Below are 22,671 nucleotides of genomic sequence, written 5' to 3' on the forward strand. Positions count from 1 at the left end.
CGTCTTTTGGAATGGAGTTCTGATAGAACAGATTCATCTCCCCATACAGAGATCAGATTCAGTATCTCCCGTACGGTCCATGCTGGAGCTCTTTTTTGATTCTGGGACTGCATGGTCAACTGTGCTCATCAGCGCTCCATGCTGGGCAAACAGTAAATAAAATTCAAAAGTTCACGGGGCTTTTCTTGTCTACCTGGCCAGTGCATCCGAGTTCAGATTGCTGTCCAGAGCATAGTGCACTGTGGGATAGCTCCCGGAGTCCAATAGCATTGAATTGCGGCCACGCTAACCCTAATTCGAAATGGCAATGTCAATTTCAGCGCTACTCCCCTCACCAGGGAGGAGTACAGAAATCGATTTTAAGAGCCCTTTATATCAAAGTAAAGGGCTTCGTTGTGTGGACGGGTGCAGGGTTAATTCGATTTAACACTTCAAAATTCGAGATAAACTCGTAATGTAGATCAGGCCTAAGAGAACCAGGCAGAGGAAAAGACGGGCTAGTGAAGGAGAAATAGTGCTCAGGAACAGGTTTGCTGAGTTGGAAAATGAAGAAGGGGCACAGCAGGTGGTCGATGAAGGTGAGAGGGCAAGGAAGAAAAGTCCTTGCTAGTCCTATAGGAAGAGGGGAAGAGTCAATGGAGATAACAACAACAAATATGAGCCCCAGGAAGATACAGGATGGGTTGCAGAGGATTGCAAGGATGAACAGAAATCCAGACGACTTGCAGCCAGAGGGAACAGGGGATAGAACGGAGAATCGCACCATCATCAGGAAAAGGCAGGTCTAGGTGATTGGGGACTCCTTACTGAAAAGAATAGACAGGCCTGTAACTAGAGCAGATCCGGAAAACAGAAGGGTGTGCTGTCTGCCGGGTGCTAAGATACGGAATGTGGACTTGAGGCTGAAGAGGATCCTAATGGGAGTGGGAAAGAATCCACTGACTGTCCTTCATGTGGGAACGAATGATACGGCTAGATTCTCACTGGAACGTATCAAGGGAGACTATGCCAGGCTGGGGAAGATGCTTAAGGAAATTGAGGCTCAGGTGATCTTCAGTGGGATTCTGCCTGTTCCTAGAGAAGGGCAACAAAGGTGTGACAAGATTATTATAATCAACAAACGGCTCAGGCAGTGGTGCTATAAGGAGGGCTTTGGGATGTACAGCCACTGGGAAGCATTCATGGACAGAAGACTGTTCTCTCGCGATGGACTTCACCTGAGTAGGGAGGGAAAGAGACTTCTAGGATGGAGGCTGGCACAACTGATTAAGAGAGCTTTAAACTAGGTATTGGGGGGAGATGGTTGGGAGATGTCCAGGTAATCTCCACGCCGGAACTTAACATTGAGAGGGAAGAAAACGAAGTAAGAAAGGATACAGCCATGGGTAGGAGAATGGACATAAGGAGGAAGGGTAGTGTAGATACCATTCTAATAGGTGATACTGGGGGCAGAATGCCTGTGCCTAATCAGGTAAAGAATGTGAGCAAAGCCAAACAGCAAAAATTAAGGTGTTTATACACCAATGTGAGGAGCCTAGGTAACAAAATGGAGCAATTAGAGTTACTGGTGCAGGAAGTGAAACTGGATATTATAGGGATAACAGAAACATGGTGGAATAGTAGTCATGACTGGAGTACAGGTATTGAAGGGTATGTGCTGTTTAGGAAAGACCGAAATAAAGGCGAAGGTGGTGGAATAGCATGGTATATCAATGATGAGATAGACTGTAAAGAAATAAGAAGGAATGGAATGGATAAGACAGAGTCTGTTTGGGCAAAAATCACATTGGGGAAGAAAGCTACTAGAGCCCCTCCTGAGATAGTGCCTGGGATGTGCTATAGACCACCAGGATCTGATTTGGATATGGATAGAGACCTTTTTAATGTTTTTAATGAAGTAAACACTAATGGGAATTGTGTGATCATGGGAGACTTTAACTTCCCAGATATAGGCTGGAGGACAAGTGCTAGTAATAATAATAGAGCTCAGATTTTCCTGGTTGCAATAGCTGATGGATTCCTTCACCAAGTAGTTGCTGCACCAAAAGAGGGGATGCCATTTTAGATTTGGTTTTGGTGAGTAATGAGGACCTCATAGAAGAAATGATTGTAGGGGACAACCTTGGTTTGAGCGATCATGAGCTAATTCAGTTTAAACTAAAGGGAAGGTTAAACAAAAATAGATCTGTGACTAGGGTTTTTTATTTCAAAACGGCTAACTTTAAAAAAATAAGGTTTCAGAGTAGCAGCCGTGTTAGTCTGTATCCGCAAAAAGAACAGGAGTACTTGTGGCACCTTAAAGACTAACAAATTTATTTTAGCATGAGCTTTTGTGAGCTGCAGCTCACTTCTTCGGATGCATAGAATGGAACACACAGACAGGAGATATTTATACATACAGAGAACATGAAAAGGTGGAAGTATGCATACCAACAGGAAGAGTCTAATCAATTGAGATGAGCTATCGTCAGCAGGAGGAAAAAAAACTTTTTGAAGTGATAATTAAGATGGCCCATAGAAGGTGTGAGGAGAACTTAACATAGGGAAATAGATTCAATTAGTGTAATGACCCAACCATCCCCAGTCTCTGTTTAGGCCACAGTTAATTGTATCTAGTTTGCATATTAATTCAAGTTCAGCAGTTTCTCTTTGGAGTCTGTTTTTGAAGTTTTTTTGTTGCAAAATTGCCACCTTCAAGTCTGTCACTGAGTGGTTAGAGAGGTTGAAGTGTTCTTCCACTGGTTTTTGAATGTTATGATTCCTGATGTCAGATTTGTGTCCATTTATTCTTTTGCGTAGAGACTGTCCGGTTTGGCCAATGTACATGGCAGAGGGGCATTGCTGGCACATGATGGCATATGTCACGTTGGTAGATATATGTATACTTTAAAAAATAAGTAAATTAGTTAGGGAAGTGGATTGGACTGAAGAACTTGTGGATCTAAAGGTGGAGGAGGCCTGGAATTACTTCAAGTCAAAGTTGCAGAAACTATCAGAAGCCTGCATCCCAAGAAAGGGGACAAAATTCATAGGCAGGAGTTGTATGTTATATCCTTGGGGGCAGCCGGTTTAGGAAGAAATCACTTGAGGCCAGAGAGCAGACAGCTAACAAAACTACCATTTTATTTACAGACAGAGAGCTCACCAAACAGGCTGAGCTATCCCCTAATAATCTAACTCAGTTGCCATAGCAACAAAAACCATGACAACCAAATACACAACATATTCCTCCCCCCCTAATAAGAACATCCCCTAAATAAAACACACACTAGACTAGAGAAGGAGGGTAGACTGCCTCCATTCCCGGCTAAACCCTGGGGATTATTTTGCCCCATAACTGTGGGTTCGCCCTAGCTAAAGATCCAGCCGATGAGGAGGCCTTCTGTCTCTAGGTGGATTACGGCGAACTTCTGGTGTTGTTGCACCCAAAATTACCATGGGCTCAGGGTCCACAGCACGAACAGGTGAGGAGGTGGTATCAGCTCGTGCTGGGCAAAGGGGTATCTCAGCCGCCGGCAGTAATGGAGGAGAACAGTCAGGAACAGGTGATTCATGATTCGGTGTCTCACCAGAAGAGGTGAAGTCAGACCCCTCAACTGCAGATGTGTCCTGAGGACTGGCATGATCTGGCAACAGCTGATCTACATGTCGCCGCCAGGTAAGATTCTCTGCAGTCCAGACAGTGTAGGAAACAGGTCCTGTTTTAGAGATGATTGTGGCAGGGACCCATTTAGCTCTGGAAGTATAATTCCGAGCCATAACTGGCTGTCCCGGGCTAAAGGTTCGGTCTTTTGCTCTGGGTGCCCATCTGATTACTTGATATTGCTGCTGATGTTGCACAATTTGTTGGGGTTCAGAAGGTTTCAGCAGATCGAAGCAAGTGCACAGCTGTCGTCCCATCATTAGAAAGGCCGGGGATGCCTGGGTCGTAGCATGAGGTGTGTTTCTGTAGGAAAGTAAGAAGATATCCAGACGCTTTTGTATGGAGTGTTGTCCCCTTGCTGATGTCAAAGCGTGTTTCATTGTCTGCACAAATCTTTCAGCTAATCCGTTGGTGGATGGATGATATGGTGCTGACGTGATGTGGTGTATCCCATTTGCCTTCATAAAATTTTGAAACTCCTGAGAGATGAACTGCGGTCCGTTGTCGCTCACAAGTTGTTCTGGCAGACCAAAACGACTAAAGAGTCCTCGTAGTTTTTGGATAGTACTCTCTGCAGTAGTGGACTGCATTATAGAGACTTCTGGCCATTTAGAATGGGCATCTACTGCCACCAAGAACATGCTTCCTTCAAGGGGGCCAGCGAAGTCAAAGTGAATATGTTGCCACGGGTTTTCATGCCAGTCCCATGGGTGTAGGGGTGCCCACTGGAGTGCATTCCTCACACCCTGACATGACATACAAGCTTTTGCCTTCTCTTCAATAGCACTGTCCAATCCAGGCCACCAAAAATAGCTTTGTGCAATTTCCTTCATGCGCACTATTCCACAGTGACTGGAATGTAGCTGTTCTAACATCTGTGATCTCAATGGTGGTGGAATAATGACACGTCTCCCCCACAACAAACAACCAGATTGGACCGATAACTCGGTCCTCCTGGACATGTAGGTAACAAGGTCGGGTGAGACCGGAGAGGTTTGTCGAGATTTTCCATGCATCACCAGGTCCATAACTTGGGACAATACTGGGTCAACGCAAGTTGCCTTCTTTATCTGAGTAGCAGTGATGGGTGTATTCTCTACCTGTTCAAAGTAGAAGATTTCCTTTTGGGCACTATCTTGATGTTTGACTGGCAAAGGCCATCCGCATTGCCGTGCAGAGTGGATTTCCGATATTTGATTTCATATGTGTGTGTGCTGAAAGTAACAATGCCCAACGTTGCATACGACTAGCAGCTAATGGGGGAATGCCTGTGTAGGTTCCAAAAATTGACGTCAGAGATCGATGGTCTGTGAGAAGAGTAAACTTTCGCCCAAACAGGTACTAATGAAACTTCCGAATTCCAAAAACAATTCCTAATGCCTCACGTTCGATTTGGGCGTAGTTAGTTTCTGCTTTGCTTACAGTGCGTGAAGCAAAAGCAATAGGTGTCTCTTCTCCCGAAGGCATAATATGTGACACGACTGCTCCCACTCCATAAGGGGAGGCATCGCAGGCCAATTGCAGGGGGAAGGATGGATCAAAGTGCGTTAGAACTTCAGAATTTAGCAATGCATCTTTAGCTTTGTTAAATGCAACAGCACAGGCTTCAGTCCACTTCCAGGCCTTGTCTTGCCCAAGGAGCTCATGAAGTGGTTTTAGCAGGGTGGCTAACTGTGAGATGAACTTTCCATAATAGTTCAGGAGTCCTAGAAACGAGCACAGCTGGCTTACATTTCGAGGTGGGGGAGCCTCCACAATAGCTTTAACTTTTGCAGGGGCCTTATGAAGACCCGCAGCATCAATTATGTGTCCCAAATATTCAACAGAGGGCTTGAAGAATTCACACTTGTCTTTGCAAACTCGTAGGCCATACTCTTCCAGTCTTTCCAGTCTTTGTAGCCTCTAAATTCGTTAAGTGATCCTCTTCATTTCTTCCAGTGACCAGGATATCATCCAGATAGCATTGAACTCCTGACAAGCCACACAAGATCTGGTCCATAGCCCTCTGGAACAGGACAGGAGCAGACGTCATTCTGAAGGGTAGGCGACAGTATGGATAAAGCCCCTTATGAGTCACAATAGTCAACAGCTCTTGGGACTTTTCATCGACGTGCATCTGTACATATGCTTGACTCAGATCAATCTTACTGAACTTTTGTCCCCCAGCCAGGCCTGTGAAGAGGTCATCGATGCGGGGAAGCGGATATTGCTCTGCACACAACACTGGGTTGACAGTGACTTTAAAATCACCGCAAATCCAGAGAGAGCCATCTTTCTTCACTATTGTAACGATAGGAGTGGCCCATGAGCTATGGGTAACTGGTATTAGGACTCCATTGGTGACCAGGCGCTCCAGGTCTGCTTCAACTTTTGGCCTAATGGCATATGGCACAGTTCGGGCTTTCAGATATTTTGGTGGACTGTCAGGTATAATGTTCAATGTCACAGTGATTCCCTTCATCTCCAAAAACAGCAGCATGTTTCTTTAGAATAGGGGTTAGACTGGTTTCTTCTTTAGTCTTCCGGTGCACTTCTGCCCAGTTCAGTTGAATCTTCCCAAGCCAAGACCTACCCATTAAGGCTGGGTAGTTACCTCTCACCACAAATAGAGGCAATTTAGCAGCCTGTCCATTGAGCTCCACCTTAACATCAATAGTGCCCAACATGGGCACAGCTTCTCCCGTATAGGTCTTCAGAATAGTTTTTGTTGCCTTAAGCGGAAGATGCTGTAGCTTTTCTTTATACGCAGTCTCGGAGACCAGCGAGACAGATGCACCGGTGTCCAGTTCCATGCGTATAGGTTTGCCATCCAACAACGGGGTTACCCAGTATTCATGTGAGCCCATTGCCAAAGACAAAACATGCAGTGGCACTTCCTCTTGCGATGAGGTGTCACCTGGATCATCCTGGGTCTGCTCTATGTTATGCAGGGTTCCTCTTTTTGTCGGCCAGACCACAGGCCTCATTTTCTTTTGTTTACAGGCACACTCAATGTGTCCCCTTTTGCCACAGTGTTGACACACCAGGTCTTTACACCAGCATTCTGATGCCTGGTGACCCGGCTTACCACAGCGGTAACATTCTTGACTCTGCACAGTTTTGTGGGTCAGTTCTTGTGACACTTTTTGCACCCTAGGGGATGCACTGATGTATTGCGCCTCCCTTGTAGCCAGTTCCATGGAGACAGCAATATCAACAGGCTTCTGTAATGTAAACTGAGCCTCTGTCAGTAGGCGCTTCCGTATAGCTTCACTGTAGAGGCCACACACTAACCTGTCACGCAGGGCATCATTTAACATCTCTTTAAATTCACAGTGTTCTGCTAGCTTTTTTAAAATGTCTACAAATTGTACAACTGTTTCATCTTCCTTTTGGTCTCTTTTGTGGAACCTATATCTTTCAGCAATTACCAGTGTTTTGGGGAGAAATGGGACCCCAGGATTTCCACAGTGTCACTGTAAGATTTAATCTTAGGCTTAACAGGGTGTAGTAAGCTGCATAGCAGGGAGTAGGTTTTAGCCCCTACAACACTTAAGAATATTGGCACCTTCTTCGCTTCTGTAATGTCATTTGCAGTACCAAAAAGCTCAAAACGCTCAGTATACACATGCCACTGCTCTATATTCTCATCGAAAGTTTCCAGTGGCCTGGTCAGAGTAGCCATGATTTTTAGTTTCACTTTCACAGTCAGTGCAAACAAGCAGGTTTTTTGTTTGTTTGTTCTTTACCTTGACTTCTCTTCCTTCTGTTACTGGAGCAGCACCGGGATCCCATCCATCGTCGCCACTTGTTATATCCTTGGGGGCAGCTGGTTTAGGAAGAAATCACTTGACGCCAGAGAGCAGACAGCTAACAAAACTACCATTTTATTTACAGACAGAGAGCTCACCAAACAGGCTGAGCTATCCCCTAATAATCTAACTCAATTGCCATAGCAACAAAAACCATGACAACGAAATGCACAACATTGTAGATCAAGCTGGATGAGCAAGCATCTCAGCGAGGTGATTAAGAAAAAGCAGAAAGCCTACAAGGAGTGGAAGATGGGAGTGATCAGCAAGGAAAACTACCTTATTGAGGTCAGAACATGTAGGGATAACGTGAGAAAGGCCAAAAGCCATGTAGAGTTGCAAAGGGAATTAAAACCAATAATAAAAGGTTCTATAGCCATATAAAAAAGAAAAAAACAAACAAAGAAGAAGTGGGACTGCTAAACACTGAGGATGGAGGGAGGTTAAGGATAATCTAGGCATGGCCCAATATCTAAACAAATACTTTGCCTCAGTCTTTAATGAGGCTAATGAGGAGCTTAGGGATAATGGTAGGATAACAAATGGGAATGAGGATATGGAGGTAGATATGACTACATCCGAGGTAGAAGCCAACTTGAACAGCTTAATGGGACTAAATCAGGAGGCCCAGATAACCTTCATCCAAGAATATTAAAGGAACTGGCACATGAAATTGCAAGCCCATTAGCAAGAATTTTTAATGAATCTGTAAACTCAGGGGTTGTACCATATGACTGGAAAATTGCTAACATAGTTCCTATCTTTAAGAAAGGGGAAAAAAGTGATCTAGGCAACTACAGGCCTGTTAGTTTGACATCTGTAGTATGCAAGGTCTTGGAAAAACAGTTGAAGGAGATAGTAGTTAAGGACATTGAGGTCAATGGTAATTGGGACAAAATACAACATGGTTTTACAAAAGCTAAATCATGCCAAACCAACCTGATCTCCTCCTTCTTTGAGAAGGTAACATATTTTTTAGACAAAGGAAACGCAGTGGATCTAATTTACCTCTATTTCAGTAAGGCATCTGATACGGTCCCACATGGGGAATTATTAGATAATTGGAAAAGATGGGGATCAATATGAAAATTGAAAGGTGGATAAAGAACTGGTTAAAGGGGGGACTACGACGGGTCGTACTGAAAGGTGAACTGTCAGGCTGGAGGGAGGTTACTAGTGGAGTTCCTCAGGGATCAGTTTTGAAACCAATCTTATTTAATATTTTTAATACTGACCTTGGCACAAAAAGTGGGAATGTGCTAATAAAGTTTGTGGATGACACAAAGCTGGGAGGTATTGCCAATACAGAAAAGGACCAGGATATCATATAGGAAGATCTGGATGACCTTGTAAACTGGAGTAATAGTACTAGGATGAAATTTAATAGTGAAAAGTGCAAGGTCATGCATTTAGGGATTAATAACAAGAATTTTGGTTATAAATTGGGGACACATCAGTTGGAAGTAACAGAGGAAGAGAAGTACCTTGGAGTATTGGTTGATCACAGGATGACTATGAGCTGCCAATGTGATATGGCCGTGACAAAAGTTAATGCGGTCTTGGGATGCATCAGACGAGGTATTTCCAGTAGAGATAATGAGATGTTAGTACCATTATACAAGGCATTGGTGAAACCTCATCTGGAATACTGTGTGCAATTCTGGTCTCCCATGTTTAAGAAGGATGAATTCAAACTGGAACAGGTACAGAGAAGGGCTACTAGGATAATCCGAAGAACGGAAAACCTGTATTATGAAAGGAGACTCAAAGAGCTTGGCTTGTTTTGCCTAACCAAAAGAAGGCTGAGGGGAGATATGATTGCTCTCTATAAATATATCAGAGGGATAAATAACAGGGAGGGAGAGGAATTATTTGAATTCAGTACCAATGTGGACACAAGAACAAATGGATATAAACTGGCCATCAGGAAGTTTAGAGTTGAAATTAGATGAAGGTTTCTAACCATCAGAGGAGTGAAGTTCTGGAACAGCCTTCCAAGGGGAGTAGTTGGGGCAAAAGACATATCTGGCTTCATGACTAAGCTTGATAAGTTTATGGAGGGGATGGTATAATGGGATAGCCTAATTTTGGCAATTAATTGGTGTTTGACCATTAGTGGTAAGTATGCCCAGTGGTCTGGGATGGGATGTTAGATGGGGTGGGATCTGAGTTACTACAGAGAATTCTTTCCTGGGTGCTGGCTGGTGAGTCTTGCCCACATGCTCAGGGTTTAGCTGATCGCCATATTTGAGGTCGGGAAGGAATTTTCCTCCAGGGCAGATTGGCAGAGGCCCTGGGGAGTTTTCAGCTTCCTCTGCAGCATGGGTCACTTTCTGGAAGATTCTCTGCACCTTGAAGTCTTTAAACCATGATTTGAGGACTTCAGTGGCTCAGACACAGGTTTGATACAGGAGTGGGTGGGTGAGATTCTGTGGCCTGCATTCTGCAGGAGATCAGACTAGAAGATCTTAATGTTCCCTTCTGACCTTAAAGTCTATGAGTCTATGGTGTGTACCCTGAACTGTGACTTATGAATTTGACTTTTAAGATGGTGTCACAGTGTTGGAGGGAACAGGCAGCTCTGTCCCAGAGGTGGATCAGGTCACAAGACCGGTGGCTGCCAGCCATTAAAGCTGGACGGGGCTGACTGCGGGACAACAGAGCAATCCTCATGGGGATGTTCTCCCGGCGACCGGCAGAGTGCCCCCCGTGGCATGCCACCCCAAGCACGCGCTTGGCTTGCTGGAGCCTGGAGCCGCCCCTGGCTCTTGGGCAGCCTCGCCATGCAGACTGCCTTGAACTGGGGCTTCCAGACTCCTGGACCAGCTCATGTCCCAAATAGCCCACTGGCCTGGGAGTCTCAAAGCTCTGGGGTCCCCGGTCTGAGGCAGTCTGCAATGCAGGGCTGTCTCACAGCCGCAAACCCTGGGAATCGGGATCCCATCCCAGGATTTCTAAATTCCCTGCTGTGGATCTGGGAGCTGAGCCCTGGTTAAAGCTGGGACTCCCTTCCCCATGGCAGAGTTGCCCTGGAGCTGCAGACTATAGAACACCAGGGTCTCTGGTGCTGGGGCAGTCTACATGGTGCAGCTATCCCAGAGTAGCTGACCTGAGAAGACTGGGGTACCTGGCCCCAAGGCAGTCTGCATGGCAGAGCACATAGGAACTCTGTGGCAAAGGCAGGGATAGAATCCAATTCCCCAGGGCAGCATTCAACTGTGTTAAGAAGAGACCCTCCTTTCTCTTTCTGCAATCCCCTTCACAGTTTCTGCAACCAATGAGGCAGGGGTCCTAGATAGAACAGCCTCCCTCATGCCACAACCCTGATTCAGAGCAGTGCTGTCTAGCATAGGCGTAGTTTGACTGCTATGTTTGGGACAGAGGGGGATAGAGAGTATGTGCGTACACACACACATACACGCATGCTGAACCCATGTTTCTCCTCCTGCCTGGAGTGGTTCCTGAGCTGCCGGTGTTGGAGGGGACAGAATGGCTTAATGGGTGAGCCCCAGTTGCTGCTGTCTACTGCAACGACCTGAGTTTGGGAGCTGCAGCCACTCCAGCACTGGCTGTTGCAGAAATGTTGCTGGTCTGGTGCCTCCCTGGGCTGTTGCAGCCGCCTCACTGCTGGGGCAGCTGCTGCCGTGGGGACACCACATGCTGGGCTTCTGCTCCCCTCTCTCATTTCTGTATCTCCTTCTCTTCCCCATCCCATCCCCTTTCACCTGCCCCATGCCCCTTCCCATCCTCCGTCCTCTTCTCACTGTCTCCTGCCCCATCCCTGTCTCCTACTATCCCCTGCACCCCTGCAGGCACTCACCATTCTACAGGAAATGGGCAGGCACTAGGACCCAGGAAGCAGTGTCCAGCTGCAGAGGTAGCAACCCAGAGCAGCTACTCTCAGCCTCAGGAGAAGTGACTCCATCCCGCCCCTCTTCTCCCTGCACCAATCTTGCATGGCCCGCTCATGCCTTGCCTCTGCCAATGCCTCCCTGCATTCTCCCAAACTATGCCCATCCTGGCTATCCTGTGCACTGAATGAGGCAGGGGTCTCATAGAGAAAATACCTTGTTGTCATGTAATTACAGATGATGTCTTAATGCATACATACAAGTGGGTCAAATAAAGTTGCAAAGACAACTTTAATTCTGCCATTTCCTTGTTTTTTACTGCTCAACTTTGCAAAGCTAATGTGCCTTACAAGTAAAGCTTTGTGCATAATTTCCTAGGTTTTTAAAAAAGCAAACTGAAAAAAACAGAAGATGCAGAATCATGTTGCTACCCTCCAGAAGCCACCCATCTTGATTTTACCTGGACAGTCCAGTCTTTGGCTTCTGTGTCCGGGTGCCATTTAGGGTTGCCAGGTGCCTGGTTTTCTACAGGAAAGTCCAGCCAAAAAGGGACCTAAATGGCACCTGAACCAAAAGTCTGGTTTCCATGGAGTGGGGGGAGGCACCAGGTCATTAATCTGTGCCGGCCCCTGCTCAGACAGGGCGGCTTCATACCTGCAGGCAGGCTCCTTGAGACGATCCAGTGAGTGACGAGGGGAGAGGAGGAGTGACTGATGGAGGCAGGGCCTTGAGAGGAAGAGGCAGAGAGGGGGATGGGCCTCGAAGAAAGAGGTGGAGCAGGAGCAGGGCCTTGGGAGGAAGAAGCAGGGAAGGGGGTAGAGCCTCGAGGATTCAGTTACCAGCCATTAGAAAGATGGCAATCCTATGACACCCACATGGGTCATCAGCAGGGTTGGAACCTTTAGCTCCACAACAGAAACCGCTGCCACTTGAGCTAATGGAGTAAGTGACAGTAGTAGTAGGTTGTCATCCTCTTTGTGGACCAGCTCTAGACGGGGATCCAAACATTTTGTTGGAGGGTTTGACAGATATTTGCTGACAGCAGGGAAATGGCAAAACTCAGGGATACTGGGTTCCATTCCAGGTTCTGGAGAGATGTGTGTTCTGCTAGTGATAGACCCTTCTTCCCCTGTTCCCCCAAACCTAACCCCTTCTGCCTCATCCCCTCCAAGCTGTCCCTTTCCCAGTCCTGTCTCTTCTCCATCCCTTGCTCTGTGTCGCATTCCTATTCTTCTTGTCTACCCAGTTCCCATCTCCACTCCTCAAGCGTCTCATCCCCGGTCCCAGTCTCCTTGCCAAGCCAGTCCTAGACTTCACCTCTGGCTTCCCCAGCCAAGTCCGAGTTCCCCCCTGTTTTCTGTGCTGTCCCTCCCCTCTGGGGTCCTCAGCTGATCTGTTTCTCACACTTACCTTTGCCTTGAGTTGTCCTGTCTGTCCCAAGCCCCAGTTTCCCTCCCTAGAGGCCTCATCCAGTCTCAGGGTTTCTCTCTACACACACTTAGTTTTTGGCAAACTAGGGTGTAAATTTACCTTGCAGTAGCCTGCTGCACACTGAGTGTCCATGTGGAGCCTGCTGCTGCACACTAACATTTCCCTAGTGCTTGGAAATGGGCTATATCAAAGCACACAAGGGAACTGTTAGGCTTCTCTTTGCTACCACACTAAATCAATGCCACTGTATCGATGCAGTGGCGCCGAATTAATGTGTCTCGTGAAGATGCAAGACGTTGATGGGAGAGCGCTCTCCTGTCTGCATAATTAGTCATAGAATCACAGAATATTAGGATTGGAAGAGATCTCAGGAGGTCATGTAGTTCAACCCCCTGTTCAAAACAGGACCAACACCAACTAAATCATCCCAGCCACGGCTTTGTCAAGCGAGGCCTTAAAAACCTCTAAAGATGGAGATTCCACCACCTCCCTAGGTAACCCATTCCAGTGCTTCACCACCCTCCTATTGAAATAGTGTTTCCTAATATCCAACCTGGACCTCCTCCACTGCAACTTGAGACCATTGCTCCTTGTTCTGTCATCTGCCACCACTGAGAACAGCCGAGCTCCATCCTCTTTAGAACCCCCATTCAGGTGAAGACACATGACGTCGATGGGAGAGAGCTTTCCTGTCTACATAATTAGTCCACCTCATCGAGAGGCAGAAGCTCTGCTGGCGGGACAGCATCTCCCGCTGACATGGTGCGATGCAGACACTGGTTTAAGTCGATATAAGTTACATTGCTCGGAGTTGCGGCAGATGTTTTCACAGCCCTGAGCAACTTAACTTACATCAACTTAAGCAGTAGTGTAGACAAGGCCTAAGTGCGCAGCCACACTGTCCTCATGGGCACTCGGTGCCTGGCAGGACAGTGCAGGGTAGATTTACACCCCAACTCCTAATCTCCTCGCTCAGCAAGTCACAGTCTCTCCCCACCCACTCCCTGTCCTAATCACCCTGCCTAGCCAGTCCTAGTTTCTTTTCCCCTCCTCCCGGTCCCAGTCTCCTTGCCCAGCCAGTCCCCATCTCCCGCTTTCTCTCCCAGTCCCAGTTTGTCTCCATCCACCAGCCTCTAGGCTCAGAATATTTCTCCTGCATCCTTATCCTGATCCACTTTCCCCTCTCACCCCGGTCTGCATTCAGTTCAGGTAGCTTCCTCCCCACACTGCCTGTGCTCAGCAGGTGGAAACAGTCTCCCTCATCTCAGTACTAGTGCCTGGTACCACTCTGACCCACAGCAGACAGGAGCATAATTTCAGCATAATTGTACTGGTTACATGTCTTACTACTGCTGCAACCCCTCTTCTGGGACAGTCACCTTGTTGCGGTGAAGGGGCTTGTGTGCTCCAATGATCCTCAGAGCTATGCTGTCGGGAGCTTCATTTTTCTTCACATTTGGTATAATGAGAAGATTCCAGAAGACTTGAGAAATGCCAACATTGTTACCATCTTTAAGAAAGGAGATAAGTCGGAGAGTGGAAATTATTGTGGCATTGCCTTGCTATCTACAGCAGGGAAAATTCTCGCCTGTATCCTCATAAACCGATTACTTCCCCTTGCTGAGGAAATATTGCCAGAATCTCAGTGCGTTTAAGACCATACTGCAGGACAACCGACATGATCTTTGTTGCCCACCAAAATCATGAAAAGTCTTGGGAGCAAAATCAGGACCTGTACATGGCCTTCATCAATTTGACAAAGGCCTTCAACACTGTCAATCGTGAAGCCCTGTGGAAGGTACTGGCCAGATTTGGCTGCCCTCCAAAATTTATTAAGGGCCGAAGGTTTCTTCATGATGAGATGATTACCACTGTTCTCTGTAATGGCCTGGAGATGGATCCTTTCGGCATCAAACTGGGGTTAAGCAAGGATGTGTTATTGCCACAACCCTGTTCTCCATGTATTTAGCAGTCATTTTGGTCCTCGATAAAGACCGCATCCCCACTGGAGTTCACATTCAATACAGAATGGATGGGCGGCTTATTAATCTTTGATGTTTCCACTGAAAGTCTAAACTTCTCAGAGTGTCCATTACTGACCTTCAGTACTCTGATGACTGAGCCATCCTTGCGCACACTGAGAATGACCTTCAGTCCACACTGGAATTTTTTGCACAAGTTTACCGAAGCCTATGACTCTCACTCAGTATCAAGAAAACTAATGTGCTCCATCAGCCTGCTTCAGGCCTTCCACATGAGCCACCTTAAATCACCATCAAGGGGCAGACTTTGGAGAGAGTTGAGGACTTCTGTTACCTCAGTAGCCAACTTTCTCAAAATGCAAACATTGACAGTGAGATCCAGCACAGGATCCATTGTGCAAGTGCTTCCTTTGGGAAACTGCTCTGGCGCTTTTTCACAGACCATGACCTACAGCAGGACACCAAGATCCAGGTCTATAAGACAATTGTTATTCCTACTCTCCTTTATAGATGCAAAACCTGGGTGACCTATCGACAGCACCTCAAGAGTCTGGAGAGGTACCACCAATGATGTCTCTGGAAGATCCTTTGCATCAAGTGGGAAGATCACTGCACTAATGCCAGCATCCTCATTGTCGCTAACGTTACCAGCATTGAAGCAATGATCTTCACTCACCAACTCTGCTGGGCTGGACATTGTGTGTAGATGCCAGACTCTCGCCGCCCAAAACAAGCCCTCTACTCTCAGATCACCCATGGTCAGAGATCCTATGGTAGTCAGAGGAAACCCTAAAAAGACACACTGAAAGTGTATCTCAAGAAAAGTCATGTAAACAGCCTAAGCTGGGAGGAGCAAGCAACCAACCAATCTCAATGATGTTTCATCCTCCATCAGGCAGTGGCCTGCTTCAAGGAGAAGTGCCTTGACCTCGAAGTTGAAAAGAGAGAGAGAAGGAAAGAAAGAAAAAGAAGTTTCTCTCAGCAGGCAGCTGACCTGTCAGGAAACGTCTGTACCTACTGCGGGCAGATCTACGGTTACAGGATCGGACTCTTGAGTCGTCTCAGGACCCCTATGTAAATCTGTGGTAGAGATCATCCTCGAATGGAGGGATCGCCAATGATGGCGATGATACTGCTGCAACCAATGAAGCTGTGGGCCTACAGACAGCAGCCTCTTTCACTGTGCATCCCTGATTCACTCTCTGGCCACCATCCAGCCTGTGCATTGATTGAGGCAGGGACCTTGGCAGAGGAGAATGTTTTGGCGGTGTCTGGTATTAATCCAACCAGAAATGAAAGCTGAAAGCTGAACGAGAAGGGGTTGAGAGAGACAAGGTGGCTGAGGTAATATCTTTTAGTGGACCAACTCCTGTTGGTGAGAGAGACGAGCTTCTGAGCTTACACACAGCTTGTCTCTGTAGGATCAAACGTTTGTCTCTCTCCAACAGAAATGGGTCCAATAAAAGAAATTACCTCACCCACCCTGTCTCTCTAATATCCTGGGACTAACACGGCTACAACAACACTGCATATAAGAAGACAACTGTCACTTTTTGGAAAGTTTTCTACTATTCTGTCAGGACAGCATCTCTCAAAAATTGCTTGGTGCAGAAACATCACAGCTCCTGTATAAAGAACAAGAGTACTTGTGGCACCTTAGAGACTAACAAATTTATTTGAGCATAAGCTTTCGTGGCTACAGCCCACTTCATTGGATGCATAGAATGGAACACACAGAAAGAAGATATTTATACATACAGAGAATATGAAAAGGTGGAAGTAACCATACCAACTGTAAGAGTCCAATCAATTGAGATGAGCTATTATCAGCAGGAGAAAAAAAACCTTTGAAGTGATAATTGAGATGACCCAGAGAAGGTGTGAGGCCACACAAAAGCTGTAACCCACAAAAGCTTATGCTCAAATAAATTTGTTAGTCTCTAAGGTGCCACAAGTCCTCCTATTCTTTTTGCTGATACAGACTAACACGGCTTCTACTCTGAAACCTGTATGTGTTTGTTCTCAGTGATATCTAGTTCACAGGGTAGTTTGTAGACGGCTGAGTGGTTATTTCTGGAATAATTCGGAATGGGCCCAATCCTGAATCCTTTATTCTGTTTCTACTCAGTCTGTACAAACCAAACTCACATTATAGTCAATAGCTGCTTGCCTGAGTAAGGAACCCTGGGTTTGGCCCTAGGAGCGGGCCTTGCACCTCTATCCGGGGAAGACGGGGATTAGTGACAAGAATGGACATAACTATAAGGGCCATGGAAAGACTCGTCCTCCTCTCCAACTTTCATCACAGGAATGTGGAACTACCCTGCCAGCACGGCAGGGGTTAAAGGGAGCCTTTGGGCCAATCTAGCCCCACCCCGCTATACCTGCAGCCAGTGCCAGGCCTGGGGGTGAGAAAAGGAGAGAGCCTGGCTCAGCTGAGGGCTGACTGGTGAAGAGTCAGGAGCTATCCACCTCCCTGCCTGAGGGGAAGGGTCACTAGCCTGCCAGCTGAGGCAGCCACCAGGGAGTAGGCACTGTCTCCCCAGCCCAGGGGGACTGTGGAAGAGACCTAGGAGCCTCCGGCAACTGAGGTAAATGGGTCCCTGAAGATCAGAGACATTGTGGGGTTCAGTCTCAACAAACTTGCAGCTGCCCCATGTGAAGGAGCCTGGGACCGCAGCAGGAGGCCACCCAAGATATACGAGAGGGCGCTATGGGATACAAGCAGTGATGAGCTGCCAAAATCTTAACAACGGGTTCCCTATAAAAAGTTCTGATTTAACAACGGGTTCCCTATAAAAAGTTCTGATTTAAGGGATGTGCGACAGCATGTATTTTTTGTACCAATAGGGTTACCATACGTCCATATTTTCCCCAGGAGGTGATTAAGAACCGAAAAGCCTGACATGTCCTGGAAAATACAGATGTATTTTAACCCTACCTAAAGTTCTTTTTAAAAAAGATGGGGCTGAACTAGAAATGAGCTCTGTTTCACATGTGTGGGTGGTGATCAGGGACAGTCTCAAATTTTGGGTCTTTTTCTTATATAGGCTCCTATACCCCTCACCCCCGTCCCGATTTTTCACACTTGCTGTCTGGTCACTCTAGGGTGTGCACATGTGTGGGTCCCAGCTGCTCCCTGCCCCCCCCCCTCATTAAAGCAGGTGTGCAGGGTTACTGCCCTGGGAACTGCAGGGCACCAGTGGATGTGGGGCTGGCTGCAGATAGGGGCGTGGGGCAGGGCTAGCTGGAGGCAGGGAGTGACACGGGCTGGCTGTGGGCAGGTGATGCAGACGGGCGGGCTGCGGGTGGCTGGAGGCAGGGAGTGACACGGGCTGGCTGTGGGCAGGTGATGCAGACGGGCGGGCAGGGGGTGGCTGGGGGCAGGGGGTGGCTGCGGGTGGCTGTGGGCAGGGGGTGGGGCAGGGGCTGGCTGTGGGCAGGGGGTGGCTGTGGGCAGGGGGTGGGGCAGGGGCTGGCTGGGGGCAGGGGGGTGGCTGCGGGCAGGGAAGGCGGGGGAGGGGCGCAGATACTCAGGCGGGGGGGGGGGCTGGGAGCAGCAGGACGCAGCCGGGGACTCACCAGGCAGCAGCAGCAGCCCCAGGGCCAGAGGTCCAAAGAGCAGGAGCAGCAACAGGGCCAGGAGGCAGCTCACATGGCTCTCGCAGCACAGCGCAGCGCCCCCCGGCAGCCGGGAGGAGGAATTACAGGCTTCCCAGGCAGAGCCCATCAAAGCTTCCCTCGCAGGGAAGCTAGTTAAACAGTGGTTCTAAAACTGCTTCTAAATTTAACAACGGGTTCGTGCGAACCGGCTCCAGCTCACCCCTGGATACAACCCGCCAGTGAATGGGACTAAAGGGGTCATGCCCCAAACAAAAGGGACAGTGGTAGGAAGTAGCCCAGGGCAGGGGATTTAGATCCCTGCTGGGAGACCTCCCCTATTCAGGGGTAGATGCATGCAAGACCCTGGCCTGGGACCCGGTGGAGATGGAGGGCCTGAGTTTCCCTTCCCCACCGATTAAAAGACTGAGGCAACTTAACCTGGAAAACAAGGGGCTGGAGGTCAGACGCAGCAACCAGTAGGTCGCCCGCCCAGGCCGCCCAGAGTGGGGGTCAAGAGGGGCAATTTGCCCCAGGCCCCGGGTCCCGCAGGGGCCCCCATGAGTGTTTTTCGGGGCCCCTGGAGTGGGGTCCTTCACTCACTCCAGGGGGCCCGGAAAACTCTTCCTCTCCCGTCTTCGCCGGCGGGGGGCGGGGGTCGTTCCGCTCCGGGGCGGAAGGACTCCCCGTCGGTGAATTATCGCCGAAGCGGGACCCGCCACTGGCTCTTTGGCGGTAGTTCGGCGGCGGGGGGCCCTTCCATTCCGGGACCCGCCGCCGAAGTGCCCCGAAGACCCGCGGCGGGCCCGCTTTGGCGGTAATTCGGTGGCGGGGGCCCCCCGCCGCGGATCTTCGGGGCACTTCGGCGGCGGGTCCCGGAACGGAAGGGCCCCCCGCCGCCGAATTACTGCTGAAGCTGGCGTCCCCCGCCGCCGAAGACCCCGGGCCCCCGGAATCCTCTGGGCGGTCCTGCGCCCGCCCCTTCAAGCGCCTGTTACAAACCTGAACTTTTTTCCCACTGCAAACGTGCAGCTCCAGCTGAGATGCAGCGGTAGTTTTACAGATATATGCACATAAAGGACTGTGTGCAGCTCCCTCCTTCTGGTGAGGCTCAGAGGAGAGGGACTCCCTGCTGTGCACTTGCTAGGTGTGCAGCACAAGGCATTGCAGTTGTTATTACCAGGTTAGGGAATTTACATTGGTGAAGGTCAATCTGTTTTCTTGAGTGTTTCAAAGTCCTGACAATGACTCTTTGTAAAGTTCCTGCCCACCCCAGCTTTTTTTATTTTTAAAAAATACTAAGAAATTGCATACAATCCCTCCCCCCATGTTAAGAGTGTGTCGATGTTTGTCATTGAAACACTCAAAATCCAGGAAAAGGTTGAGATTAAACACTGCCCTGAGCTCCCATCGCTGGGGGAGCTGCTAAAACTTTTGGAACTATGGGAAAATATTATCTCTTCCTTGTGCTATATTCAGAGGAAGATATTATTCCTACTCAATGTTAAGAAGAGAGAAGTTAAAAATAAAACTTATAATGGGTCTGTAGCTTCAATGTTAACTATTGAGTCACAACAAATGCCTCCATAATATGATATTCCAGTGCTGTGTAGGGTTGAGGTATATTTTTGGCTGAGCTCTCTATGCTATGTTAGATCTACAGGGCATGGGAGATTTTGAAATTTTCTATTACTGGTTGGTCCAAAATCTGAGAAATAGCAGAACAGGGAGAAGAATGCTCTCGGCTAAATCTAATTGTGGCCAAGCTGGGAGATTCTGCCCATTCCTTGGCAACTCTATGAGGATGGCAAAGGGGCGACACAAATCCCCCACCCTCTGTACCCCTGCGGTTGGGTGTCTGGGTCTGGATTTTGACAGGAGTGTAACATTTTCAAAAGTGCCTCAGCGACTTAAGAGCCTAAGTGACATTTTCCTTTTCCATTTTCTCACGTATCTGCATTTTAGACCCATTCAGAGGGAAAGAGAAAGGAAAGACGTGGCACTGAAACAACTGGAAATGAAAACGCTTCACAGTCACACTGGGGGATCCTCAGTGGCCAGTGACATGAGCAGTGATAATTACAGCTCAGTAATTACAGTCATTACAGGACTTGCTCTGGTTTTTGTTCATGTCTCGTTAGGGTCACAGGCACATGACGTTGTCTGGGTTCAAGCCCTTTTGTTTCAGGGGATTTGACTTTCAGGACAGAGGTGACTGATTCTTACCTGAACAGGTCACTCCAGCATCCTCTCCATGACCGCAGTCATTCTGACCCCATCCCTCGTTCCCGCAGTGCCAGAGCGCAGACTCAGTACCATCGCAGGCAACTTCATCCAGCCAAATTGGTCCAGATCCTGCTCCGAAATGAGCATAATGATGGACAGTGACAGCAGCTTCACATCCCAACTGCTTACAGACAACCCCAGCATCTGCCATGTCCCAGCGATCACTACACACCGTCCCCCACTGATCTTGGTGTTTAACCTCCACTCTCCCGGCACAGGGGCTGCCTCCATTCACCAGCCTCAGCTCCTCAGCACCTGCAAAGAGAGACACAGAGCAGGGTCAGAGCACGAGGGAGCCCCCTCCCCAGGGTTATCACAGCAGAGTCCATGCCCGACAGCAGAGGATCTGAGCCCAGAGCTGCCTCATGGCGCCACCTGATCCTGTCTCAAGGCCTCACACTCGGGGCTCTCAGTGCTGCATCTCTTGCAATTTTATCCCCACTCTGTCGATTTTGGGAGTTTTTACCTGTCTCGTGAGAACACGATGAAAGGCGCCAACTCACGGAATTCCCCTTATTCCAAATGGTGCCATCTCCTGTCACTGTCACTAGGGCTGAAGCCAGAGAGATGCCGCCATCTCCCTACAGTCTGTTGGCGTGTGGGAGTGAGGCCGCCCTGAGTAAAACTGGCTGCCACCTGCCACTAAAGCCCACAGGGAACAGGGCTGTCTCTGTATGGCTGAGGGGGCTGGAGAGGACCCAGAGACCATGACGGGCAGCAGAGGCCCTGTGAAAGGAGGATGGGAAGAGTGAGGGGAGCAGGGCACTGGGGGGACAGGAGGCAGATTCAAGGCTTGCCAGGGAATGAGGTAAAGACAATGAGTCGGCCTGGGCGGGGGGGGGGGTCTGGAGCAAGGGGAGGAAAAAGGGTGGGGAAGGGAGAGAGTCTGTATCAGGGGGGTGGAAGGACAGAGGGGAGGAGGGTCTGGAAAGGGGGATAGGAAGGGGGAGGAGCAAGGAGGTGGGTCTGGAATGGGGGTGGGAAGGAGGTTGGAAAGAGAGGGCAGGAAGGAGAAGTGGGGAGGGGAGGGTGTGTGCAGTGGGGGTTAACAGGGAGGCAGGAGAGAGAGTCAGAAGGGAGGGGAGGGCAGGGGACATCAAGAGGGTGAGGAGGGGAGGGGGTGTGGACCAGAGGATGGGAGAGATAGGAGGTAGCCTGGAGCAAGGGCACATGAGGGAGTATTGGGGAGGATGGAGGACTGAGGATGGAATGGGGGGTCTCGTGCCAGTGGACAGGAAGTAGGGGAGGGGTTCTGAGCAGGGGGCCAGGGTTGGGAGGGGGCAGCAGGGAAGGAGAGATGGGGAGGAAGGTGAAGGGGATTCTTGAACGGGGGCTTCCAGTCTCAGGTGGAGAAGTTGCAGGGGTGGTGTGGGGTGGAGGAAGTCAGGGAAGTGTTGCTGTTTGCAAAAGGCTAAACCAATCCCGTTGTGTTACGGTGACATAATTTCTGTGAATGGTTAATGTCACATCAGAGTGAAGGTCTCCAGTATCTCAGTCTGTAACTCACCCCTCAACAATAACAAAATTTCTGTGTGTGAGTGTGAAGGAGTAGGAAGCACAGACTGTCTGTGCGGGGGAGGGGAGAGCCAGAGGTTTAGGTGAAGATGCAGGAATTCAACTGTGAGCTGAGCTTGGCCTGGGGGAGGGGAGATGACACCTCTGGCCAGGGGAGACAAAGGAAAGGAGCTGAGGAAAGAGGAGGGGCCGGGGGGAATGGGCAGACGAGTGCTGGCTGGAGAACAGAGGGGAGGCAGGGAGACCGAGCTCTGATCCCCAAGGGGGGCTGTGGGGCCCCCCAAGATGGACCTATCCGGGGGATCCGGTTATCTGTGCCTGCAAGACCTGTGTTGGACTGTGTTCCTGTCGTCTAAATAAACCTTCTGCTTTACTGGCTGGCTGAGAGTCCTGATGAATCTGCAGGGAGTCCGGGGGTGCAGGACCTGACTCCCCCACACTCCGTGACAACTGGTGGCAGCGGTGGGATGGCGGCACCCCGTGGACGGCGCTTCCTGCAGTAAGTGACTGGGGAGCAGTAAAACGAAGGGGCGATTCACCCCTGGGCGAGTGTGGCCAGAGAGCAGGACTTT

General features: G+C 49.0%; 1 protein-coding gene across 1 annotated transcript in view; it reads right to left on the reverse strand.

The window, feature by feature from the left end:
* Positions 1 to 22,671, reverse strand: part of LOC123355778 (antigen WC1.1-like) — a 76,084-nt gene that overhangs the window by 44,126 nt on the left and 9,287 nt on the right. The window contains exon 2 of the mRNA XM_044998471.1: positions 20,525 to 20,839. Coding sequence (XP_044854406.1) covers positions 20,525 to 20,735 — 211 coding nt within the window. The 5' untranslated portion in view covers positions 20,736 to 20,839. The remainder of the gene's footprint in view (positions 1 to 20,524; positions 20,840 to 22,671) is intronic.

This window comes from Mauremys mutica, chromosome 1 (assembly GCF_020497125.1).
Source record: "Mauremys mutica isolate MM-2020 ecotype Southern chromosome 1, ASM2049712v1, whole genome shotgun sequence".
Lineage (NCBI taxonomy): Eukaryota > Metazoa > Chordata > Testudines > Geoemydidae > Mauremys > Mauremys mutica.